At 49.6% G+C, this 27,013-nt stretch overlaps 1 protein-coding gene and 1 long non-coding RNA gene across 4 annotated transcripts; one reads left to right on the top strand and one right to left on the bottom strand.

Moving 5' to 3' along the window:
• Positions 1-167: 167 nt before the first annotated feature.
• On the bottom strand, positions 168-26,788 carry LOC123570293 (killer cell immunoglobulin-like receptor 3DL2). Of its 3 annotated transcripts, XM_065534911.2 has the most exons (9): positions 26,722-26,788; positions 24,552-24,587; positions 23,511-23,804; positions 8,071-8,370; positions 6,166-6,459; positions 3,179-3,229; positions 2,166-2,267; positions 1,652-1,704; positions 168-1,552 (listed from the first exon to the last, which is right to left on the bottom strand). In XM_065534911.2, the coding sequence occupies exons 1-9, from the start codon at positions 26,753-26,755 to the stop codon at positions 1,376-1,378; spliced, it is 1,341 nt and encodes a 446-aa protein (XP_065390983.2). In that variant the 5' UTR covers positions 26,756-26,788; the 3' UTR covers positions 168-1,375. The 3 variants fall into 3 exon arrangements, with proteins under 3 accessions (XP_065390983.2, XP_073880886.1, XP_073880887.1); XM_074024785.1 differs by lacking the exons at positions 23,511-23,804; positions 24,552-24,587; positions 26,722-26,788 and adding exons at positions 9,814-10,107; positions 10,856-10,885; XM_074024786.1 differs by lacking the exons at positions 168-1,552; positions 1,652-1,704; positions 2,166-2,267; ... (1 more) ...; positions 6,166-6,459; positions 8,071-8,370 and adding exons at positions 19,717-20,159; positions 21,769-22,068.
• LOC135968400 (uncharacterized) lies at positions 10,675-13,325 on the top strand. The gene is made up of 3 exons (XR_010583149.1): positions 10,675-10,718; positions 10,803-11,000; positions 12,857-13,325. It is a non-coding gene; the product is annotated as an uncharacterized lncRNA (long non-coding RNA).
• Positions 26,789-27,013: the final 225 nt, after the last annotated feature.

Raw genomic sequence — 27,013 nt, 5'->3', positions numbered from 1 at the left:
CACACAGTCCCTTTATAGTTGACAGAGGCTGCCATGTGGGTTAAGGTGGAAAAGAATGTCTTCTCCATAAATAACATTGGACCAGAGGGTTACACGTAGGAAAAAATAAATCTAAGCTTATTTTCACACTGTAAAAACACTGCTTATTGTTTTATCTTATTATTGTGCATTTTGAGGATTTATTTCTAAAATTCATGAATAAAAATTATATACAGTCATCCTTCACTATTCGCGGGTGATTGGTTTCAGGATCTCTGCTCTGACACCAAAACCTGCAGGTGCTCAAGCCTCTTACATAAAATGGTACAGCGTTTGCATATAACCCATGCTCATCCTCCTGTGTACATGAAATCATCTCTAGATTACTTATAATTCCGGATACAGCCTACACACCATTCCGTTTGTGTCCATTCAACATAGTTTTGCTTTTTGGAACTTTGTGGATTTTTTCTCTGAATATTTTTGATTTATAGTTGGCTCAATAAACACCTGTAAACCCCTCAGATACGGAGGAGCGACTGTGTATTTATAGTATGAAGGATGATGTGTTGACATGTGTCCCTGTGGAGATGAGACTAACAAGGCCTATGACTCTACAAATGTTTCATCTTGGAATGGCTCTGCCAGCTTTCCAGGTCTGCAGAGAGTAAGAATATCACTTGTTCATCTCATTCACGATCCTTGCAACCTCCTATGCGCTGCATCGTTGGATGGAAATTGGAGTTCCAGACAGAAATCAGGCTCCACCTGCTTCCAGAAGCTCAGAGTCCAGGGGTGAGAACCCAATGGAGAACATACGGGGCTATACGGACATAGTAACGATAACACCAGAAACTTTCGGCCAATAAAGGGTCACATTACCTAAAGGATGAGGGCAGACGTGTTTATTTGAAGAGGAGAGAGCTACATTGAAATGATAAAAAAATTTATAAGTTTCACTGCTGCCAAGGGCTGAAAGATAGTCTGAGGGGAGGTGGAACAGCATGAGGGAAGATGGAACAGCACGTGTCTAAGTGCTGTGTTAACAGGGAGTCTCTTGTATGTTTGGAATTGTGAGTTCCTCAGTATGATCACAGCCTCCAGTAGGACTAGGAAGTAAGCCAGTAGGTTGGAGAGGTGGGCAGGGGTCAAGTGAAGTGGAGAATTGTGGGCTAAGCAAAGGAGTGTGTTTTCTCTGCAGCAGGCAGTGGGGACCTTAGACATTTGTAAGCGAGAGAGAGGCATGTTCAGATTCGTGGTGTGAGGAAGAGCGATGTCCTAAGATGCAGACTCACACCTTCAGATTCCTGCTGCTGGTACATTGGAGCTGTGAAGCCGGTTTTGAGACAGGGCTGTTGTGTCCCTAGAAGACCCCTTCAAGGCCTGACGGTGGTGCTCATGGATAGAAGACAACTTTCGATCTGGGCTCAGCATTTGGAAGTTCCGTGTACACGCTGGTATCTGTTGGGGGTGTCTTGGGCCTCTGAGAAGGGCGAGTGATTTTTCCCTGTGTGAGAACGCGGTGATCCAACTGTGCGTATGTCACCTCCTGAGGGTCTGGTTCATCAGAGTCCTGGAGAGAGGGAAATGTTGAGTGAGGGAGGGGCTCACATTCTTCAGGACTAGTAGGGAATAAGATTCGATCCATGAGGCTGGACCGAGGAGGACCTACCTCCCTGTTCACTGTTCTGTCCCCCGCAGGCTCTTGGTCCATTACAGCAGCATCTGTAGGAGACAAAAGTCATCAAAACAGCTGGGAGGGCCCGTCTGGGTCCTCATTTCATGTGCAGAGCCCAACACACAGGGGAGGCCGTAGACGCCTGAGGTCCCTCAGCTGCCAACAGCCAGACTCAGACATTCTGTCTCTCTGAGTGCAAGACCCTTTCCCATGAACGGCTCTCAATTTCCATCCCATTGATTCTGCCTCCCACTTTCTGCCTGTCACGGAACCTTCTCCTGGATGTCAGTGGCTGCAGGGACATGAGGATACAGTTCAGAATCAGGCAATGGTCTGTGAGCTGAAGGCAGGGACAGGGGGTCTGGTGCTCTCTCTAGAAATCCCTGCCTCTGTGGCTCCTGCCTTGGGCCAGAGACCATCCTGCCGGTGAGAAATACACACCTGCGTGCTCCCATCCCGCTTCCCCACACGGCCCTGAGGTCTGTGGCCTCTGCTTCGTGAGACTTACTCTTTTTGTTGGAGCACCAGCGATGCAGGAGAAAGAAGAAGATGGTGAAGAGGATCATGACCACTGAGGTCCCAATCAGAACATGCAGGTGTCTGGGGATACCTGGAGGAAGACGAGACTCCAATAAGAAGCTAATCATAGCAGTTCTTTGTTATGGATTGTCTCTCGTTTCTTGATTGACAGGTAACCATGTGGAATGTCTCCTTAGGACAAGCGGCCTGATGGCGGGAGACCCAGCTTTCTCCTGCTCTGTTTTGAGGAAGGAGGAAGGGGACCAGGAGCCAAGGAACGTGGGAGCCTCTAGAAACTGGGACATGTGAAGAGCAGATTCTCGCCTGGAACCTTCGGAGGGAAGGCAGCCTTGCTGTCACCTTGATTTTAGCCCAGTGAGGTGCATTTCATCCTTTGAGCTACAGCACTGTAAAATAATTAAAAAGCCGTTTTGTTTTCATCCACCAATTTTGTGGAAATTTGTTATGGCAACAATAGAAAAGGATTCTAACTGCACAGCCTGAGCATGGGGCCATGGCTGAATGAGTCAGTGAGTCGGAGTGTGCGTGCAAGGCTCTTTACTGCAAGGCTCTTGCTCTGCTGAGTCAGCCAGGGTTGCCTCATGACCCACAGGAGTTCATTCCTTGGCAAGTGGAACTTCTCTAAAACACCTCACCATCATTAGATGTTCCCTTCCCTTCCCTCTTTCAAGCCCCCAGGAATTTATCCTCCAGTTAGGAATACAGGGAGAACACTGCATTTTTCCTGAGAAGGATGTCAGATTTGCAATCATTCTTTCAGCTTGTAGGAGGTCTCAGCTACAGAAAATTAGAGATGAAGAGACTTCACTGAGCCCTGTGCTGGGCCAAGATCCCTTTTGCTGTTGGAGTGTCTGGACTTCAGAGAGATGGTGGAAAACAGGCCCACGGTCAGAGCTGGGAGGTGCTGAGCCAAGGCTTGAATCCAAGGCTTCCACCTCCCCAGGTTTCCAAAAGCAGAGATAAGAGGGATTCTTTACTCACCGGTTTTGGAGCTTGGTTCAGTGGGTGAAGGCCAACTACGTGAAGGGTTTCCTAGAACAGAGGCAGGAGAGAGGTGAGGAAATGAGGGTGCCTGTCCTCTACTCAAGGGAAATCTTTGAGGTTGATTCACGGCCAACACTCTGTTATCCAACACTGGGCTCTGGGAGTCCTGGGATCCTCTTCTCCATAATTTTTGTATGTGTTACCCATTGTCTCGAGACTTTAAGATATAGAGAGAAAACAGGAACATCACATTACCTGACTTAAAAATATGTTACAGAGCTGTAGTAAACAAAACAGCATGACGCTGGCATAAAGAAAAGTGCATAGAACAATGGAGAAAAATGAAGAACACAGATATAATCTATCCGTCTACATTCAATGGTTTTTTTTCTTTTCTTTTCTTTTCTTTTTTTTTTTGAGATGGAATCTTGCTCTGTTAACCAGGCTGGGGTGCAGAGGTGCAATCTCAGCTCACAGTAACCTCTGTCTCCTGAATTCAAGCAATTCTCTTGCCTCAGACCCTTGAGTAGTGGTATGACAGGAGCTGACCACCATGCTCAGCTAATTTTTGTACTTTTAGTGGAGACAGGGTTTTACTATGTTGTCCAGGTGGGCCTGGAACTCCTGGTCTCAGGTGATCCACCCACCTTAGCCTCTGAAAGTGCTGGGATTGCAGGTGTGAGCCACCATGCCCAGCCAATCCAATGCATTTTGACAAAAGTGTCAAGAACCGACAATCAGGAAAGGACAGTCTTTTCAATAATCGATGCGGGGAAAACGGGTTATCTGCATGCAGGGAATGAAACTGCACCTCTACCTCTCACCATTCACAAAAGTCAAATCCAAATGGATTAAATACATGAGTCTAAGTCCTGAACCTATGAAACACGTAGAAGAAAATATTGGGCAAATGCTTCAGGACATTTGTTTGAAAAGGACATTTTGTTTAAAACCTCAGAACACAAGTAATCAAAGCAAAAAACAGACGACAGGGATTCCATCAAACTAAGCAGCTTCTGCACTGCAAAACAAGCAACCAATAAAGTGAAGAGACAACCCACAGAATGGGAGCAAATATTTGCAAACTATGCATCTGATTCGGGATTTATAACTGGAAATATAAGAAGCTCACATAACTCAATAAAACAAATAATTTAACTAAAAATGAGCAAAAGACATGAACAGACATTTCTCCACAAACAAAACATATAAATGGCCATCATGTGTATGAAACACTGTTCAGTATCACTCATTATTAGAGAAATACAAATTAAAATCACAATGAATTTTCATCTCACCCCATTAAAATGGCTTTTCTCTGCAAGACAGGGAAAACAAATGCTGGCAAGATGGTAGACAAAGGAGAATCCTACCAACCCTGTTGGTAGGAAGGTAAATTAGTACAGCCATTAAGCAGAAAAGTATGGAAGTTCTTTTTTTTTTTTTTTTTTTTTTTTTTTTTTTGAGACGGAGTCTCATGCTGTTGCCCAGGCTGGAGTGCAGTGGCGCGATCTCGGCTCACTGCAAGCTCCGCCTCCCGGGTTCCCGCCATTCTCCTGCCTCAGCCTCCTGAGTAGCTGGGACTACAGGCGCCCGCCACCGCGCCCGGCTAATTTTTTGTATTTTTAGTAGAGACGGGGTTTCACTGTGGTCTCGATCTCCTGACCTTGTGATCCGCCCGCCTCGGCCTCCCAAAGTGCTGGGATTACAGGCTTGAGCCACCGCGCCCGGCCTTGGAAGTTCTTTAAGAAACTAAAAAGAGGCTGGGCATGGTGGCTCATGCCTGTAATCCCAGCAGTTTCGGAGAGTGAGGCGGGCACCTTGCTTGAGGTCAGGAGTTTGAGAGCAGCCTGATCAACATGGGGAAACCCTGTTTGTACTAAAAAATACGAAACGTAGCTAGGCGTTGTGGCGTACACCTGTAATCCCAGCTCCCAGGGAGACTGAGGCAGAAGAATCATTTGAATCCAGGAGGCCTCTGCCTCCCAGGAGGTTGCAATGAGCCTAGATTGTGTCAGTTGCACTTCAGCCTGTTCTACAGAGGAAAGCTCTGCCTCAAAAACCAAAACCAAACAAAAACCAAACAAAAGACTAAAAAGAGAATTTTCATAGTATTCACAAATTCACTATTGGGTTTACATCCAAGGGAAAGGACACCAGTGTATCGAAGTTCTATCTGCACTCCCATGACTGTTCTAGCACAGTTCACAGTAGCCAAGATGTGGAGACAACCTACCTGCCCCTCAGTGGGTGAACGGATTGAGAGAATGTAGTACATACACACAGTGGAGACTACTCATCCATAGAGACAATAACATCCTGCCATTTGCAGCCACATGGATGGAACTGGAGCTCATTAGAAAGATTCCCATTTCTCACCCTTATGCAGGAGCTCTAAAGTGGATCTCAAGAAGGTAGAGAGTAGTAGAATGGTGGCTACCAGAGGCCAGGAAGGAAATGGTGGAGGGTAAAAACAACACAAAACAAAAACCAGAACAGAATATAAATGTATTTATGACCACTAGACTTTACACTTATAAATGGTAAAGGTGGTCAATTTTATAGGTATTTTTAAGCTCAACAATTATTTTTTCAAATGAAAAGGAAAGGGTGTAAGGGTTCCTGGTGATGATATGTCTGTGTGGGTGAGAGGCCAGGATGGGCTTCTGGGAAATGGGTAAGGTCGAGGGGCTGAGGGAACCTCTGATCTCCCCAAACTAAGCCCAGTCTCCCTCCTCTGGGTCTGTCCTGACCAGTTTCTCCATCTGCCTGGGTGTCTGGAGCCCTGACCGCGGACCACCACGCAGGCCACGCAGGAGGGTTTGGAGGTGCCCTCTCTGCCATCCTGCATCCTGATCCCGCCCTCACACCGAAGCTTGGTCTTCTCTCTGAACCTGTCCATGCTTCTCTCCATCATCAGCAGGAAGCTCCTCAGCTATGGCTCTGGGATCATAACACATGGGACAGGCATGGGGTTTCCTCACCTGTGACAGAAACGTGCAGTGGGTCACTCGGTTCTGACCACTGGTAGAGTGTGGTACGGAAAGAACCGAAGCATCTGTAGGTTCCTCCGTGGGTGGCAGGGCCCAGAGGGAAGTCGGCCTGGAATGTTCCATTGACGCTTGGCACTGCAGAGAGACTAAGTTCACGAGCCTCCCCATCCCTGGATAGATGGTACATGTCAAACGAGCACCGGGAGCTGCAGGACAAGGTCACGTTCTCTCCTGCCTGAACCGTGGGGCCCGGCTGGGCTGAGAGAGAAGGTTTCTCATATAGACCTGGAAGGAGAAGAGGCAGTTTCCTCAGGGAGGTTCTTCCCTGTCACAGCTCCCCTCACATCTGAGCTGAGAACTCACTCCCCTGCTCTACGACCTAATGCTCCCTCTGTCTCTCACCCTCCACCCCGTCTCTCTTCAGGTCTGTTTCCTCCTTCCACCTTCTCTGTCTCTCTAGGTCTCTGACCTCACTTCCCCAGCCCGAGGTGTGTTTTCCCTTTTTGTATTGTTTTCTTCTCTCTGATCCTCCTTGGATTGTTGACTTGATCTTCCTTTTTCTTTAATTCTGAGTTTCTCACTTTCTGTTTTGTTCATAACCTTCTGCACATTTCTATCTATTATCTATCGATAGATCTATCTATCTACTACCTGTCAATCTATCAATTATCTATCTGTAATCTATACCTATGTATCATGTATCTCTCTCTCTATCAATTGTGTGTCTATCTATCCATCATCTATCTATTATCTATATCTATGTATCATCTGTCTATTCCCTCTCTATCTGTCTGCCTCTCTGTCTCTATGTATCATCTACATATCTATGTATCTATCTATGTGTCTATCTACCTATCTGTCTATCGATCCATTTATCTATCTATCTAATTTATCATCATCATCTCTATGTATCATCTATCAATCGCCATCTAAGTATCTATAACCCATCCACTACCTATCATCTACCTATTTATCATCTATCTATATCTATCTACCCATCTACCATCTGTCTCTCTCCATCTCCTTGTCTTTCTCTGCCTCTCAGTCTCTCTAGTTCTATTTGGAATCTCTGCAATCCATCCCGACATCTTTATCTATCTCTGTCTTTGTGCCCCTCCCTCAGGGTTCTGATTTTGGAGCTTTTCTCTGCTTCCTTCCATCATTCTCTCCACTCCTCTGCCCTCCCTTCTGTCTCTTTATGTGTCTGTGTGTCTCTCAGTCCCCTTCCTCTGGCTCATTCTCTGTGTGTTTATGTCTTTGCTTTTTGATGTTCCTGATTTCTCTCTGTGTCTCTCAGTAATCGATCATATGTGGGATTATGTGGAATATGAGCCTCAGAATCCAGTGTGGGGACCCCAAGTACACACAGTATACAGGGGTTCGTGTTCTGGGGCCACGATATCCTGGGACGATGACTCTCCACTGTACAGAAGGCAGAGGTGTCAGAACAAACACGGCATCTGTAGGTGCCACAAGGTCTGAGGCCACAGGGGCTGACTCAGGACAGAAATATGGGTGTCCTTGGGTTCTCCTGGTAGAAACGCTTTGTGGAGGTAAAACAGAAATGAAGTTTCTAACCTGTGCCAAGTCTCTGAGCAAAATCAGCACACAAGGACGCCACTCTCTGGGACATGTCTCTCTGTCTGGGTGTCCCCTTTAACTCTTTCTCTCTCTTCTACCTCCCTGTATGGCTCCTGTGTCTGTCCTCTGTTATGACACCTGGGCTGTACTTGTGTCTCCTGTTTCTCTGTCTCTGTTGGTACAGACCTCCCCAAGTGAGTCTCTCTCCATAAGAATCCCACACTCATCTTCCTCATGACCACCTGGGGCTTCCAAGTCCTGGATCATTCACTCTGTGTCCCAGTGACAATGAGAAGAATGTCCGGACACTCTCACCTGTGATCACGATGTCCAGGGGGTCACTGGGAGCTGACAACACATAGGGGGAGTGAGTGACAGAACCATAGCATCTGTAGGTCCCTGCAAGGTCAGACGTCTTGGAATTGATGGAATAGTTGGCCTGGGAACCCCCACCATGGAGCTCTCCAACAAGGTGCAAGGGCTTCTCAAAGTTCACCTCACTGTGCAGAAAGAAGTGCTCAAACACGGTATCTGACGAACATTGTAGGGTGACCGTCTCTCCTGATTTCACCAGGGGACCTGGGAGGGCCAGGAGGGAAGGTTTTCTGTGGACTCCTAGAAAGAGAGGTTGTGAGTTTAGAAGGCGTCTCCCTTTGTCATCATATCCACGGCACCTGGAATGAGTGAGGGTTCCCCTCCCGGCTGTCTGTCTGTCTCCTCCCTCTCTGTGTCTCCCTGTCTTTTATCCCCTGGTGCAGGTCCTTTCATCTGTGTCCCTCCCTCTTCTCTGTCCGTCTGTCTCTAGTAGCCTCGGATGCCCTTCCCACTAGGCTCAGCCTCATCTGTTAGGCTGTTGTATCTGTTTCCCACTAATCTGTTTCCTGCTGTCTATGCGGGGGTGGAAGAGGATCCAGGCAGGCTGCATGTCCAGGTTCTTAGCAGCCTGGTTCCATCTCTTTTGGACAAACTGGAGTCCCTGGCTGGAGGAATGAACTGATCAGTAAGGCAGGCACCAGTGTCCACATTCCCTGTTCCTGGTGGGGATTGGGAGCCTCTCCTGCTATGCCTCTGCCTTCTCCATGGCCTCAGCTTCCACAGGGTGGCTCCTGGTGCTGGTTCCAGGAGCATCGACCCCTCCCTATGTTGATGGAGCCTGGTGGTGGCATCAGCGTCCCTCCCCTCCTGATCTCGGGGTTGTCAACCTTCTCCTTGTTTGTTTTCTTTAATTAATTGATTAATTAATTTATTTTTGAGACAGAGTGTCACTTTTTCACCCAGGCTGGAGTGTAATGATGTGGTCTTGGCTCACGGCAACTTCTGCCTCCAGAATTCAAGCGACTGAATCCAGTCGTTGGTTTACTCGCGCCCACCACCATGCCCGGCTATCGTTGTTTGGTTTCCTAACTCGTCCTTGACCATGTTCCTGTGTTGGTTTCTTGTTGCTGCGGCAGAAAATTATCCCAAACATGGTGGCAGGAGAGAACACACTGACCCCTTCCACTTCTGGAGACAGAAATTGGATCCATTCCTCCCTGGGCTAAAATCAAGGCGTCTACAGAACTGTGTTCCCTCTGGAGACTCAGCGGAGCAGTTCTCTTGACTTCTCCAGCCCGTAGAGGCCACCTGCCATTGTGGCTCGTGGCCTTCCTCCACCTTCAAAGCCCACAGTGGCTGATGGAGTCTCCCACGACGCTGCTCTAATCCCCACTCTCCTCATCCTCCTCCTCTCGTTTGGTGCCTTGTGATTACAGTGAGCCCAGCGGGACAGTCCAGGCCGTCTCCCCATCTCAAGGTCAACTCATCAACAACCTGAGCTCCATCTTCCCCTTCAGTCCCCTGCCCTATAGCATAAAGAGTCACAGGGTCCACGGATTACCATGTAGCCATAACTGGGGACAGTTATTCCTCCCATCACAACACCTATTTCCCTGTATTCAATCCCCCTTTACCCCATAGACAGTCAGGTCCTGGGTGATGGGACCCTGGTGGACACCTCCAGCAGAAGCTCTGGGATTCAGGAGGTGGGACAAGGAGAAGCCCAGACAGGAGCCCTCTGACCTGTGACTCTGATCGCCAGGGGGTCACTGAGTGCCGACCACTCAGTGGGGGAGTGCGGGTATGAGCCCTGACATCTGTAGGTCCCTGCGTGTGCTGGGGTCACAGGACCCATGAGGAAGCTCTCCTGGAATATTCTGCTGTGGAAGACGGGAACGTGGCTTCTGTCATCTTTGTACAGTGTGAAGTTGGTAAAGTTGTTAAGTCCATCACGATAGTAACACCGAAGGGTCACGTGTCCTCCCTGAGGCACCACAGCGCTGGGCTGGGCAAACAGGAAGGTCTTGTCCTGACCACCTGGGGGAGAAGGAGGCGCCTCCTTAGAGAGGAGGATGTGGAATCGCCCGTCCCTCCCTGTGCTCAGAAGATTCTTCCCCTTTCCATGTTTCTAAGGCTCCTACCACACCTAGGTGTCCAGGGCTACAGGAAGGACCCATCCCACGTAGACATGGCGTCTCCCTACAACAAAGGTGTCAGCTGAGAACTTTGAACAAGTGCTGAATAAGTGACTCTTACTAGATTTTAACACTTCAAGATGACTCACATAAAACAACACAAAGTAGACACGGCATGGAGGGCATGTCCTTTGTGAATGGAACATCAGCCAGTGCATGAACTGAGCCCCCATCAGAAGATTTGGAATGTCAGGGTCATGGCTGTGGTTTCCCCACCTCTTCTGGTAGAATGACAGCAGCCACACTGCAGCCCTGACCGTCATGGAAACACTGGAGGGTGTGAGTAACACCTTTGTCCTCAGAGGACCTGCTGTTCCTAGCACTGCTTCCCTCCCTTCCTCAGTCACTGACACCACTTCCTCCCTGCACACCTCAGCTTGGAGCACTCCAATCTCACCCCGGTCTTCACAGAGCTTGACTCAGCCAAGGGTAAGAAAGGCCAGAGAGGACGAGGTCAGAAGTGTGAGCCGAGCACCCCAGGGTCCCCCCTTCGTAGTTTATGAGAGACTGTCTGACAGGACTTCCCTCTTGTTTCAGGAAAATCCTCTTAGGTGGGGAGATGACACCCTAAGTTTTGGGGAAGGACTCACCCGTGTGTGGACAGGCCGTCTGGACCAAGAAGAACCCTGTAAAGAAAGATCATGATGGATGATCCATCTGCAGGCAAACCAGGGCCTCCCTTGCTGCCCCCATGGGGCTGTGTGTCTGGGCAGCCAGGCCCTTGCTGGGCTGAAGGTAAACTCACCCTGGCTGCCTACTTGCTCCCGCAGCAGGGATCTCAGCTGTGCAGAGACCCAGTCTCCTGATCCAGATCTCCACCCCAGGCCTAGATCTACACAACAGGCCCATATGTCCACTCCATGCTGATATCTCTACTCCAGGCCCATATCTCCGCTCCAAACCCATATCTCCCCTCCAGGTTCATATCTCCTCTCCAGGCCCAGATCTCCACTCCAGGTCCATATCTCCTCTCCAGACCCATATCTCTACTCCAGGAACGTATTTCCACTCCAGGCTCCTATCTCCACTCCAGGCCCAGATCTCCAGCCCAGGCCCGTATCTCCACTCTAGACCCGTATCTCCACTGCAGGCCCATATCTCCACTCCACGCTCATGTCTCTACTCCAGGATCCTATCTCTATTCCAGGTTCATATCTCTACTCCAGGCCCGTATCTCCACCCCAGGCCCATATCTCCTCTCCAGGCTCATATCTGCACTCCAGGCTCATATCTCCACTCCAAACCAATATGTCCCCTCCAGGCTCATATCTCCCCTCCAGGCCCATATCTCTACTCCCGGAACATATCTCCACTCCAGGCTCCTATCTCCACTCCAGGCCCAGATCTCCAGCCCAGGCCCATCTCCACTCCAGGCCCATATCTCCACTCTAGACCCGTATCTCCATTGCAGGCCCGTATCTCCACTCCACGCTCATGTCTCTACTCCAGGATCCTATCTCTATTCCAGGTTCATATCTCTACTCCAGGCCCAAATCTCCACTCCAGGCCAATATCTCTATCCCAGGCCCATATCTCCACCCAGGCCCAGATCTCCACTCCAGGCCCATATCTCCATTCCAGGCCCAGATCTCCACTCCAGGCTCCTATCTCCACTCCAGGCCCAGATCTCCAGCCCAGGCCCGTATCTCCACTCTAGACCCGTATCTCCACTGCAGGCCCATATCTCCACTCCACGCTCATGTCTCTACTCCAGGATCCTATCTCTATTCCAGGTTCATATCTCTACTCCAGGCCCGTATCTCCACCCCAGGCCCATATCTCCTCTCCAGGCTCATATCTGCACTCCAGGCTCATATCTCCACTCCAAACCAATATGTCCCCTCCAGGCTCATATCTCCCCTCCAGGCCCATATCTCTACTCCCGGAACATATCTCCACTCCAGGCTCCTATCTCCACTCCAGGCCCAGATCTCCAGCCCAGGCCCATCTCCACTCCAGGCCCATATCTCCACTCTAGACCCGTATCTCCATTGCAGGCCCGTATCTCCACTCCACGCTCATGTCTCTACTCCAGGATCCTATCTCTATTCCAGGTTCATATCTCTACTCCAGGCCCAAATCTCCACTCCAGGCCAATATCTCTATCCCAGGCCCATATCTCCACCCAGGCCCAGATCTCCACTCCAGGCCCATATCTCCATTCCAGGCCCAGATCTCCACTCCAGGATCATATCTCCACTCCAGGCCCAGATCTCCACCCCAGGCCCATATCTCCACCCAGGCCCATATCTCCATTCCAGGCCCATCCCTCCATGCCAGGCCCATGTCTCTATCCCAGGCCCATATCTCCACCCCAGGCCCATATCTCCAACCAGGCCCAGATCTCCACTCCAGGCCCATATCTCCACTCCAGGCCCAGATCTCCACTCCAGGATCATATCTCCACTCCAGGCCCAGATCTCCACTCCAGGATCATATCTCCACCCCAGGCCCATATCTCCACTCCAGGCCCAGATCTCTACTCCAGGATCATATCTCCACTCCAGGCCCATAACTCAACCTCCAGGTCCAGATCTCCCCTCCAGGCCCAGATGTCCACCCCAGCGCTTCCTCCGCGGATTCCCTTCCAGGACTCACCAACACACGCCACGCTGAGGACCATGAGCGACATGGTGCTGCCGGTGCAGACAGGCGGCCGCGCCCCAGCTCAGCTCAGCAGCGCACAGGATGTTATCTGGCGCCCTGCCCATGCAGTTGACGTGCTGACCACATCATGGGAGGGTGACGTACGCAGGCTCTTCCTACCTTGCATGAGGTGCAGCGGGTGCTCACTCAAGAGTGGAAAATGGCTTCCTGGAAATTGTTCTCACTAGAACTGACACCTTGTGTCCTTCACTATGACCAGCTCAAAACACGTCTCAGATCCAACCTCCCGGACATGAGGTGACTAAAATCTGTGCTGACGAGAAAGACTTTTCATGTATTTTTGTTGTTTTTATCTGTGTTTCAAACTCTTCTCCGTGTATAATATGCGAAATGTCTAATAGGTATTATGAACGTTGTCAGAGCAATTGTGACGAATAAACCATTAGGATGTTTCATGCTTGTATTTGTAGTATGACAGCAGAACCAGTTTAAATGATTTAAATACCCAGGGAAGGATTATGCAATTATTTACAATCTTAGAACTGTTCTTCATTAGCAAAACTCACAACATGTCAATTCTGGATTTTTGTCATTTTATCTACAATTTGTCTCATGACCTGAGATTCCAGAGTCCCAGCACATGGTTCGCTCTCTGTCTCTCTGCCTCCCTCATTTTAAATTGTATGGAAATGTCCAGTAACATAATGCTATAAAAAATCAAGTGTCCCCCAGCACTTTGGGAAGCCGAGGTGGGTGGATCAACGGAGGTCGGGAGTTCGAGACCTCCCTGGCCAACTTAGAGAAACCATGTCTCTGCTAAACATACAAAAATTAGCCATGCTTGGTGGTGGGCACCTGTCATGCCAGCTACTCAAGAGGCTGAGGCAGGAGAATCGCTTGAATCTGGGAGGCGGAAGTTGCAGTGAGCCAAGATTCTGCCACTGCAGTCCAGCCTGGGTGACAGAGCGAGACTCTGCCTGAAGAAATATAGAAAAAGCGTAGCAAATAGCCTATAATAAGAAACTAGAGGACTCCAGCTACCAAATTGTAAGGGTTTGTATAAGCCTACGGAATGTGCAGCATCCTCAAGAGAGAGAACACAGAGAGCCCCTTATCGGAAAACAGTGTCTAAAATACATCCGTGCACACACAGCCCCGTTAGAGTTGACAAAGGCTGCCGTGTGGTTTAAGGAGGAATAGAATGTCTTCTCAATAGATAACATGGGCCCAAGGGTTACGCATAGAAAAAAATAAATCTAAACGTACTCTCACACTATAAACCACTTCTTGTTTTTAATCTTGTTATTGTAAATTTTTTATGATTCATATTTAAAACTGAGAAATTAAAGTTAGATACAGTCGTCCTTCACTATTCGTGGGTGATTGGTTTCAGGATCTCGGCTCAGATACCACAATCTGCAGGTGCTCAAGCGTCTTACATAAAATGGTCCAGCGTTGGCATATAATCCATGTTCATCCTCCTGTATACATGAAATCATCTCTAGATTACTTATAATTCCTGACACAGTCTACACACCATTCCGTTTGTGTCCATTCAGCGTAGTTTTGCTTTTTGGAACTTTGTGGATTTTTTCCCCGAATATTTTTGATTTATAGTTGGCTCAATAAACACCTGTAAACCCCACAGGTCTGGAGGAGAGACTGTGTATTTATGGTATGAAAGATGATGTGTTGACATGTGTCTCCGTGAAGATGAGACTAACAAGGCCTATGACTCTACAGATGTTTCATCTTGGAATGGCTCTGCCAGCTTTCCAGGTCTGCAGAGAGTAAGAATATCACTTGTTCATCTGATTCACGATCCTTGCAACCTCCTATGCGTTGCATCGTTAGGTGGAAATTGGACTTCCAGACAGAAATCAGGCTCCACTCTGCCTCCAGAAGCTCAGAGTCCAGGGGTGAGAACCCAGTGCAGAATATATGGGGCTATACGGACATGGTAATGATAACACCAGAAACTTTCAGCGAATAAAGAGTCACATTACCTAAAGGATGAGGGCAGACGTGTTTATTTGAAGAGGAGAGAGCTACATTGAAATGATAAACAAATTTATAAGTTTCACTGCTGACAGAAGGCTGAAAGATAGTCTGAGGGGAGGTGGAACAGCATGAGGGAAGGTGGAACAGCACGTGTCTAAGTGCCGTGTTAAGAGGGAGCCTCTTGTATGTTTGGAATTGTGAGTTCCTCAGTGTGATCACAGCCTCCAGTAGGACTAGGAAGTAAGCCAGTAGGTTGGAGAGGTGGGCTGGGGTCAAGTGAAGTGGAGAATTGTGGGCTAAGCAAAGGAGTGTGTTTTCTCTGCAGCAGGCAGTGGGGACCTTAGACATTTGTAAGCAAGAGAGAGGCACGTTCAGATTCGTGGTGTGAGGAAGAGCAATGTCCTAAGATGCAGACTCACACCTTCAGATTCCTGCGGCTGGTACATTGGAACTGGCAAGCCGGTTTTGAGAAAGGACTGTTGTCTCCCTAGAAGACCCCTGCGAGGCCTGACGGTGGTGCTCATGGATAGAAGACAACTTTCGATCTGGGCTCAGCATTTGGAAGTTCCGTGTACACGCTGGTATCTGTTGGGGGTGTCTTGGGCCTCTGAGAAGGGTGAGTGATTTTTCCCTGTGTGAGAACGCGGTGATCCAACTGTGCGTATGTCACCTCCTGAGGGTCTGGTTCATCAGAGTCCTGGAGAGAGGGAAATGTTGAGTGAGGGAGGGGCTCACATTCTTCAGGACTAGTAGGGAATAAGATTCGATCCACGAGGCTGGGGCGAGGAGGACCTACCTCCCTGTTCACCGTTCTGTCCCCCGCAGGCTCTTGGTCCATTGCAGCAGCATCTGTAGGAGACAAAAGTCATCAAAACAGCTGGGAGGGCACGTCTGGGTCCTCATTTCATGTGCAGAGTCCAACACACAGGGGAGGCCGTAGACGCCAGAGGTCCCTCAGCTGCCAACAGCCAGACTCAGACATTCTGTCTCTCTGAGTGCAAGACCCCTTCCCATGAACGGCTCTCAGTTGGCATCCCATTGATTTTGTCTCCGACTTTCTGCCTGTCATGTAACCTTCTCCTGGATGTCAGTGGCTGCAGGGACATGAGGATACAGTTGAGAATCAGGCAATGGTCTGTGAGCTGAAGGCAGGGACAGGGGGTCTGGTGCTCTCTCTAGAAATCCCTGCCTCTGTGGCTCCTGCCTTGGGCCAGAGACCATCCTGCCGGTGAGGAACACACACCTTCCTGCTCCCATCCCGCTTCCCCACACGTCCCTGAGGTCTGTGGCCTCTGCTTCGTGAGACTTACTCTTTTTGTTGGAGCACCAGCGATGCAGGAGAAAGAAGAAGATGGTGAAGAGGATCATGACCACTGAGGTCCCAATCAGAACATGCAGGTGTCTGGGGTTACCTGGAGGAAGAAGAGACTCCAATAAGAAGCTAATCATAGCAGTTCCTTCTTATGGATTGTCTCTCGTTTCTTGATTGACAGGTAACGATGTGGAATGTCTCCTTAGGACAAGCGGCCTGATGGCGGGAGACCCAGCTTTCTCCTGCTCTGTTTTGAGGAAGGAGGAAGGGGACCAGGAGCCAAGGAACGTGGGAGCCTCTAGAAACTGGGACATGTGAAGAGCAGATTCTCGCCTGGAACCTTCGGAGGGAAGGCAGCCTTGCTGTCACCTTGATTTTAGCCCAGTGAGGTGCATTTCATCCTTTGAGCTACAGCACTGTAAGATAATTAAAAAGCCGTTTTGTTTTCATCCACCAATTTTGTGGAAATTTGTTATGGCAACAATAGAAAAGGATTCTAACTGCACGGCCTGAGCATGGGGCCATGGCTGAATGAGTCAGTGAGTCGGAGTGTGTGTGCAAGGCTCTTTACTGCAAGGCTCTGGCTCTGCTGAGTCAGCCAGGGTTGCCTCATGACCCACAGGAGTTCATTCCTTGGCAAGTGGAAGTTCTCTAAAACACCTCACCATCATTAGATGTTCCCTTCCCTTCCCTCTTTCAAGCCCCCAGGAATTTATCCTCCAGTTAGGAATGCAGGGAGAACACTGCATTTTTCCTGAGAAGGATGTCAGATTTGCAATCATTCTTTCAGCTTGTAGGAGGTCTCAGCTACAGAAAATTAGAGATGAAGAGACTTCACGGAGCCCTGTGCTGGGCCAAGATCCCTTTTGCTGTTGGAGTGTCTGGAGTTCAGAGAGATGGTGGAAGACAGGCCCACAGTCAGAGCTGGGAGGTGCTGAGCCAAGGCTTGAATCCAAGGCTTCCACCTCCCGAGGTTTCCAAAAGCAGAGATAAGAGGGATTCTTTACTCACTGGTTTTGGAGCTTGGTTCAGTGGGTGAAGGCCAACTACGTGAAGGGTTTCCTAGAATAGAGACAGGAGAGAGGTGAGGAAATGAGGGTGCCTGTCCTCTACTCAAGGGAAATCTTTGAGGTTGATTCACAGCCAACACTCTGTTATCCAACACTGGGCTCTGGGAGTCCTGGGATCCTCTTCTCCACAATTTTTGTATGTGTTGCCCATTGTCTGGGGACTTTAAGATATAGAGAGAAAACAGGAATATCACATTACCTGACTTAAAAATATGTTACAGAGCCGTAGTAAACAAAACACCCTGACGTTGGCATAAAGAAAAGTGCATAGAACAACAGAGTAAAATGGAGAACACAGATATATTCTATGCGTCTACATTCAACGGCTTTTTTTTTTTTTTTTTTTTTTTGAGATGGAATCTTGCTCTGTCACCCAGGCTGGAGTGTAGAGGTGCAATCTCGGCTCACAGCAACCTCTGTCTCCTGAATTCAAGCAATTCTCTTGCCTCAGACACTCGAGTAATGGTATTACAGGCGCTGACCACCATGCTCAGCTAAGTTTTGTACTTTTAGTGGAGACAGGGTTTTACTATGTTGTCCAGGCGGGCCTCGAACTCCTGGTCTCAGGTGATCCACCCACCTTGGCCTCTGAAAGTGCTGGGATTGCAGGTGTGAGCCACCATGCCCAGCCAATCCAATGCATTTTGACAAAAGTGTCAAGAACCGACAATCAGGAAAGGACAGTCTTTTCAATAAACGATGTGTGGAAAATGGGTTATCTACATGCAGGGAATGAAATTGCACCTGTACCTCTCATGATTCACAAAAGTCAAATCAAAATGGATTAAATACATGAGTCTAAGTCCTGAACCTATGAAGCATGTAGAAGAAAATACTGGGGAAATGCTTCAGGACATTTGTCTGAGAAAAGACATTTTGTTTAAAACCTCAAAAACACAAGTAATCAAAGGAAAAAACAGACCACAGGGATTACATCAAACTAAGCAGCTTCTGCACTGCCAGACAAGTGACCAACAAAGTGAAGAGACAACGCACAGAATGGGAGCAAATATTTGCAAACTATGCGTCTAAATAGGCATTTATTACTAGAAATATAAGAAGCTCACGTAACACAATAAAGCAAATAATTTAACTAAAAAATGAGCGAAAGACATGAACAGACATTTCTCCACAAACAAAACATATAAATGGCCATCATGTATATGAAGCACTGTTTAGTATCACTCATTATTAGAGAAATACAAATTAAAATCACAATGAATTTTCATCTCACCCCACTAAAATGGCTTTTATCTGCAATACAGGGAAAAAAATGCTGGCAAGAGGGTAGAGAAAGGAGAATCCTCGTACCCTCTTTGTAGGAAGGTAAATTAGTACAGCCATTATGCAGAAAAGTATGGAAGTTCATAAAGAAACTAAAAAGAAACTGGGCATGGTGGCTCACACCTGTAATCCCAGCACTTTGGGAGAGTGAGGCGGGCACCTCACTTGAGGTCAGGAGTTTGAGAGCAGCCTGGCCAACATGGGGAAACCCTGTCTGTACTAAAAAATACGAAACGTAGCTAGGCGTTGTGGTGTACACCTGTAATCCCAGCTCCCAGGGAGGCTGAGGCAGAAGAATCATTTGAATCCAGGAGGCCTCTGCCTCCCAGAAGGTTGCAATGAGCCTAGATTGTGTCAGTTGCCCTCCAGCCTGGGCTACAGAGGAAAGCTCTGCCTCAAAAACAAAAACCAAACAAAAACCAAACAAAAGACTAAAAAGAGAATTTTCATAGTATTCACAAATTCACTACTGGGTTTACATCCAAAGGAAAGGACTTCAGTGTATCAAAGTTCTATCTGCACTCCCATGACTGTTCCAGCACAGTTCACAGTAGCTAAGATGTGGAGTCCACCTACCTGCCCCTCAGTGGGTGAACGGATAGAGAGAATGTGGTACATACACACAGTGGAGACTTCTCATCCGTAGAAACAATAACATCCTGACGTTTGCAGCCACATGGATGGAACTGGAACTCATTACAAAGATTCCCAATTCTCACCCTTATGCAAGAGCTCTAAAGTGGATCTCAAGAAGGTAGAGAGTAGAATGGTGGCTACTAGAGGCCAGGAAGGGAACAGTAGAGGGTAAAAACAAAACAAAACAAAAAACAAAACAAAACAGAATATAAATGTATTTATGACCACTAGACTTTACACTTAAAAATGGTAAAAGTGGTCAATTTTCTAGGTATATTTAACCTCAACAATTATTTTTTCAAATGAAAAGAAAAGGGTGTAAGGGTTGCTGGTGATGATATGTCTGTGTGGGTGAGAGGCCGGGATGGGCTTCTGGGAAATGGGTAAGGTTGAGGGGCTGAGGGAACCTCTGATCTCCCCAAACTGAGCCCAGTCTCCCTCCTCTGGGTCTGTCCTGACCAGTTTCTCCATCTGCCTGGGTGCCTGGAGCCCTGACCGCGGACCACCACGCAGGCCATGCAGGAGGGTTTGGAGGTGCCCTCTCTGCCATCCTGCGTCCTGATCCCGCCCTCACACCGAAGCTTGGTCTTCTCTCTGAACCTGTCCATGCTTCTCTCCATCATCAGCAGCAGGTTCCTCAGCTATGGCTCTGGGATCATAAGACATGGGACAGGCATGGGGTTTCCTCACCTGTGACAGAAACGAGCAGTGGGTCACTTGAGTTTGACCACTTGTAGGGTGTGGTACGGAAAGAACCGAAGCATCTGTAGATTCCTCCGTGGGTGGCAGGGCCCAGAGGGAAGTCACCCTGGAATGTTCCGTTGACACTTCGCACTGCAGAGACACTAAGTTCACGGGCCTCCCCCTCCCTGGATAGATGGTACATGTCAAACGAGTTCTGGGAGCTGCAGGACAAGGTCACGTTCTCTCCTGCCTGCACCGTGGGGCCCGGCTGGGCTGAGAGAGAAGGTTTCTCATATTTACCTGGAAGGAGAAGAGGCAGTTTCCCTCAGGGAGGTTCTTCCCTGTCACAGCTCCCCTCACATCTGAGCTGAGAACTCACTCCCCTGCTCTATGACCTAATGCTCTCTCTGTCTCTCACCCTCCACCCCGTCTCTCTTCAGGTCTGTTTCCTCCTTCCACCTTCTCTGTCTCTCTAGGTCTCTGACCTCACTTCCCCAGCCCGAGGTGTGTTTTCCCTTTTTGTATTGTTTTCTTCTCTCTGACTCTCCTTGGATTGTTGACGTGATCCTCCTTTTTCTTTAATTCTGAGTTTCTCACTTTCTGTTTTGTTCATAACCTTCTGCACATTTCTATCTATTATCTATCGATCGATCTATCTATCTACTACCTGTCAATCTATGAATTATCTATCTGTAATCTATATCTATGTATCATTTATCTATCTCTCTATCAATTGTCTATCTATCCACCATCTATCTATTATCTATATCTATGTATCATCTGTGTGTTCCCTCTCTCACTGTCTGCCTCTCTGTCTCTATGTATCATCTACGTATCTATGTATCTATCTATGTGTCTATCTGTCTATCTATCTATCTATCTACCTATCTATCTATCTATCATCATCATCTGTATGTATCATCTATCAGTCGTCATCTAAGTATCTATAGCCCATCCATTATCTATCATCTACCTATTTATCATCTATCTATATCTCTCTATCCATCTATCATCTGTCTCTCTCCATCTCCTTGTCTTTCTCTGCCTCTCAGTCTCTCTAGTTCTATTTGGAATCTCTGCAATCCATCCCCACATCTTTATCTATCTCTGTCTTTGTGACCCCGCCCTCAGGGTTGGTTCTGATTTTGGAGCTTTTCTCTCCTCCCTTCCATCATTCTCTCCACTCCTCTGCCCTCTTTTCTGTCTCTTTATGTGTCTGTGAGTCTCTCAGTCCCCTTCCTCTGGCTCATTCTCTGTGTGTTTATGTCTTTGCTTTTTGATGTTCCTGATTTCTCTCTGTGTCTCTCAGAAGTCCTATCATATGTGGGGTTCTGTGGAATATGAGCCTCAGAATCCAGTGTGGGGACCCCAAGTACACACAGTATACAGGGGTTGGTGTTCTGGGGCCACGATATCCTGGGAGGATGACTCTCCACTGCACGGAAGGCAGAGGTGTCAGAACAAACACGGCATCTGTAGGTGCCACAAGGTCTGAGGCCACAGGGGCTGACTCAGGACAGAAATGTGGGTGTCCTTGGGTTCTCCTGGTAGAAACACTTTGTGGAGGTAACAAAGAAATGAAGCTTCTAACCTGTGCCAGGTATCTGAGCAAAGTCAGCACGGAAGGACGCCTCTCTCTGGGACATGTCTGTCTGTCTGAGTGTCCCCTTTAACTCTTTCTCTCTTTTCTACCTCCCTGTATGGCTCCTGTGTCTGTCCTCTGTTATGACACCTGGTCTGTACTTGTGTCTCCTGTTTCTCTGTCTCTGTTGGTACAGACCTCGCCAAGTGAGTCTCTCTCCATAAGAATCCCACACTCATCTTCCTCATGAGCACCTGGGGCTTCCAAGTCCTGGATCATTCACTCTGTGTCCCAGTGACAATAAGAAGAATGTCCGGACACTCTCACCTGTGATCACGATGTTCAGGGGGTCACTGGGAGCTGACAACACATAGGGGGAGTGAGTGACAGAACCGTAGCATCTGAAGGTCTCTTCAAGGTCAGACGTCGTGGAATTGATGGAATAGTTGGCCTGGGAACCCCCACCATGGAGCTCTCCAACAAGGTGCAAGGGCTTCTCAAAGGTCACCTCACTGTGCAGAAAGAAGTGCTCAAACACGATATCTGAAGAACATTGTAGGGTGACCGTCTCTCCTGATTTCACCAGGGGACCTCGGAGGGCCAGGAGGGAAGGTTTTTTGTGGACTCCTAGAAAGAGAGGTTGTGATTTAGAAGGCGTCTCCCTTTGTCATCATATCCATGGCACCTGGAATGAGTGAGGGTTCCCCTCCCCGCTGTCTGTCTCTCTCCTCCCTCTCTGTGTCTCCCTGTCTTTTATCCCCTGGTGCAGGTTCCTTCATCTGTGTCCCTCTCTCTTCTCTGTCCGTCTGTCTCTAGTAGCCTCGGACGCCCTTCCCACTGGGCTCATCCTCATCTCTTAGGCTGTTGTATCTGTTTCCCACTAATCTCCTTCCTGCTGTCTATGTGGGGGTGGAAGAGGAACCACGGCAGGCTGCATGTCCAGGCTCTTAGCAGCCTGGTTCAATCTGTTGGACAAACTGGAGTCCCTGGGAGGAGGAATGAACTGATCAGTAAGGCGGGCACCAGTGTCCACACTCCCTGTTCCTGGTGGGGACTGGGAGCCTCTCCTGTCATGCCTGTGCCTTCTCCATGGCCTCAGCTTCCACAGGGTGGCTCCTGGTGCTGGTTCCAGGAGCATCGACCCCTCCCTATGTGGAAGGAGCCTGGTGGTGGCATCAGCGTCCCGCCCTTCCTGATCTCGGGGTTGCCAACCTTCTCCTTGTTTGGTTTCTTTAATTAATTGATTAATTAATTGATTTTTGAGACAAGAGTGTCACTTTTTCACCCAGGCTGGAGTGTAGTGGTGTGGTCTTGGCTCACTGCAACTTCTGCCTCCCGGATTCAAGCGATTGAATCCAGTCGTTACTGGATTTACTTGTGCCCACCACCATGCCCGGCTATCGTTTGGTTTCTTAACTTGTACTTGACCATGTTCCTGTGTTGGTTTCCTGTTGCTGCTGCAGAAAATTATCCCAAACATGGTGGCAGGAGAGAATACACTGACCCCTTCCACTTTTAGAGTCAGAAATTGGATCCAGTTCTCCCTGTGCTAAAATCAAGTCGTCTACAGAACTGTGTTCCCCCTGGAGACTCAGCAGAACGGTTCTCTTGACTTCTCCAGCCCGAGGAGGCCACCTGCCATTGTGGCTCGTGGCCTTCCTCCTCCTTCAATGCCCACAGTGGCTGATGGACTCTCCCACGACGCTGCTCTAATCCCCACTCTTCTCATCCTCCTCCTCTCGTTTGGTGCCTTGTGATTCCACTGAGCCCAGTGGGACAGTCCAGGCCGTCTCCCCATCTCAAGGTCAACTCATCAACAACCTGACCTCCATCTTCCCCTTCTGTCCCCTGCCCTATAGCATAAAGAGTCACAGGCTCCAGGGATTAGAATGTAACCATATTGGGGACAGTTATTCTTCCCATCACAGCACCCATTTCCCTGTATTCAATCCCCCTTTACCCCAAAGACAGTCAGGTCCTGGGTGATGGGACCCTGGTGGACACCCCCAGCAGAAGCTCTGGGATTCAGGAGGTGGGACAAGGAGAAGCCCAGACAGGAACCCTCTGACCTGTGACCATGATCGCCAGGGGGTCACTGAGTGCCGACCACTCAGTGGGGGAGTGCGGGTATGAGCCCCGACATCTGTAGGTCCCTGCGTGTGCCGGGGTCACAGGGCCCATGAGGAAGCTCTGCTGGAATATTCTGTTGTGGAAGATGGGAACGTGGCTTCTGTCGTCTTTGTACAGAGTGAAGTTGGTAAAGTTGTTAAACCCACGACGATAGTAACACCGAAGAGTTACGTGTCCTCCCTGAGGCACCAGAGCGCTGGGCTGGACAGATAGGAAGGTCTTGTCCTGACCACCTGGGGGAGAAGCAGGTGCCGCCTTAGAGAGGAGGATGTGGAGCCTCCCCTCCCTCCGTGTGCTCAGAAGATTCTTCCCCTTTCCATGTTTCTAAGGCTCCTACCACACGGGGGTGTCCAGGGCTAGAGGAAGAACCCATCCCACATAGACATGGCGTCTCCCTACAACAAAGGTGTCAACTGAGAACTTTGAACAAGTGCTGAATAAGGGACTCTTACTAGATTTTAACACTTCAAGATTACTCACATAAAACAACATAAAGTAGACACGTTAGGGAGGGCATGTCCTTTGTGAATGGAATATCAGCCAGTGCATGAACTGAGTCCCTATCAGAGATTTGGAATGTCAGGGTCATGGCTGTGTTTTCCCCACCTCTTCTGGTAGAATGACAGCAGCCACACTGCAGCCCTGACCGTCATGCAAACACTGGAGGGTGTGAGTTACACCTTTGTCCTCAGAGGACCTGCTGTTCCTAGCACTGCTTCCCTCCCTTCCTCAGTCGCTGACACCACTTCCTCCCTGCACACCTCAGCTTGGAGCACTCCAATCTCACCCCGGTCTTCACAGAGCTTGACTCAGCCAAGGGTAAGAAAGGCCAGAGAGGACGAAGTCAGAAGTGTGAGCCGAGTACCCCAGGGTCCCCCCTTCGTAGTTTATGAGACACTATCTGACAGGACTTCCGTCCTGTTTCAGGAAAATCCTCTTAGGTGAGGAGATGACACCCTAAGGTTTGGGGAAGGACTCACCCGTGTATGGACAAGTCCTCTGGACCAAGAAGAACCCTGGAAAGAAAGATCATGATGGATGATCCATCTGCAGGCAAACCAGGGCCTCCCCTGCTGCCCCCACTGGGCTGTGCATCTGGGCAGCCAGGCCCTTGCTGGGCTGAAGGTAAACTCACCCTGGCTGCCTACCTGCCCCGGCAGGAGGGATCTCAGCTGTGCAGAGACCCAGCCTCCTGATCCAGATCTGCACCCCAGGCCTAGATCTACACAACAGGTCCATATCTCCACTCCATGCTGATATCTCCCCTCCAGGCCCATATCTCCCCTCCAGGCCCGTATCTCCCCTCCAGGCTCATATCTCCCCTCCAGAGCCATATCTCCCCTCCAGGCCCATATCTTCACTCCAGGCCCATATCTCCACACCAAACCCATATCTCCTTTCCAGGCTCCTATCTCCACTCCAGGCTCATGTCTCCACTCCAGGCTCATATCTCCTCTCCATGCTCATGTCTCCACTCCAGGATCCCATCTCCACCCCAGGCCCATATCTCCAATCCAGGCCCATATCTCCACTCCAGGCTCATATCACAATTCCAGGCCCATGTCTCCATTCCAGGCCCATATCTCCACTCCAGTGTCATATCTCTACTCCAGGTCCGGATCTCCACTCCAGGCTCCTATCTCCACTCCAGGCCCGGATCTCCTCTCCAGGCCCATATTTCTGCTCCAAACCCATATCTCCCCTCCAGGCTCATATCTCCACCCCAGGCCCATATCTCCTCTCCAGGCTCATATCTGCACTCCAGGCTCACATCTCCACTCCAAACCCATATCTACCCTCCTGGTTCATATCTCCCCTCCAGACCTGTATCTCCACTCCAGGCCCATATCTCCACTCCAGGCCCATCCCTCCATGCCAGGCCCATGTCTCTATCCCAGGCCCATATCTCCACTCCAGGCCCATATCTCCACCCCAGGCCCATAACTCAACCTCCAGGCCCAGATCTCCCCTCCAGGATCATATCTCTACTCCCGGATCATATCTCCACTCCAGGCCCAGATCTTCCCTCCAGGATCATATCTCCACTCCCGGATCATATCTCCACTCCAGGCCCAGATCTCCCCTCCAGGATCATATCTCCACCCCAGGTCCATATCTCCACTCCATGCCTATATCTCCACCCCAGGCCCATATCTCCACTCCAGGCCCAGATCTCCACTCCAGGATCATATCTCCACCCCAGGCGCATATCTTCACTCCAGGCCCAGATCTCCACTCCAGGATCATATCTCCACTCCAGGCCCGTAACTCAACCTCCAGGACCAGATCTCCCCTCCAGGCCCAGATCTCCACTCCAGACCTGTATCTCCATTCCAGGCCCATATCTCCACTCCAAGCCCATCCCTCCATGCCAGGCCCATATCTCCACTCCAGGCCCATCCCTCCATGCCAGGCCCATATCTCCACTCCAGGCCCAGATCTCCACTCCAGACCTATATCTCCACTCCAGACCCAGATCTCCACTCCAGGCCCATATCTCCACCCCAGGCCCATATCTCCACTCCAGGCCCATATCTCCACGCCAGACCCAGATCTCCACCCCAGGCCCATATCTCCACTCCAGACCCATATCTCCACCCCAGGCCCATCCCTCCATGCCAAGCATATGTCTCTATCCCAGGCCCTTATCTCCAACCCAGGCCCATATCTCCACACGAGGCCCAGATCTCCACTCCAGGCCCAGATCTCTACCCCAGGCCCAGATTTCCACTCCAGGCCCAGATCTCCACTCCAGACCTGTATCTCCACTCCATGCCCGTATCTCCACCCCAGGCCCATATCTCCACCCCAGGCCCATATCTCCACTCCAGGCCCATATCTCCACCCCAGGCCCATATCTCCACTCCAGGCCCATATCTCCACCCCAGGCCCATATCTCCACTCCAGGCCCATATCTCCACCCCAGGCCCATATCTCCACTCCAGGCCCATATCTCCACTTCAGGCCCAGATCTCCACTCCAGGCCCATACCTCCACCCCAGGCCCATATCTCCACTCCAGGCCCAGATCTCCACTCCAGGATCATATCTCCACTCCAGGCCCATAACTCAACCTCCAGGTCCAGATCTCCCCTCCAGGCCCAGATCTCCAACCCAGTGCTTCCTCCCCCGATTCCCTTCCAGGACTCACCAACACACACCACGCTGACGACCATGAGCGACATGGTGCTGCCGGTGCAGACAGGCGGCCGCGCCCCAGCTCAGCTCAGCAGCGCACAGGATGTTATCTGGCGCCCTGCCCATGCAGTTGACGTGCTGACCACATCATGGGAGGTGACGTACGCAGGCTCTTCCTACCTTGCATGAGGTGCAGCGGGTGCTCACTCAAGAGTGGAAAATGGCTTCCTGGAAATTGTTCTCACTAGAACTGACACCTTGTGTCCTTCACTATGACCAGCTCAGAACACGTCTCAGATCCAACC

The sequence above is a fragment of the Macaca fascicularis genome, chromosome 19, assembly GCF_037993035.2.
Source record: "Macaca fascicularis isolate 582-1 chromosome 19, T2T-MFA8v1.1".
Lineage (NCBI taxonomy): Eukaryota > Metazoa > Chordata > Mammalia > Primates > Cercopithecidae > Macaca > Macaca fascicularis.
This window is presented reverse-complemented; position numbering and strand designations above follow the sequence as displayed.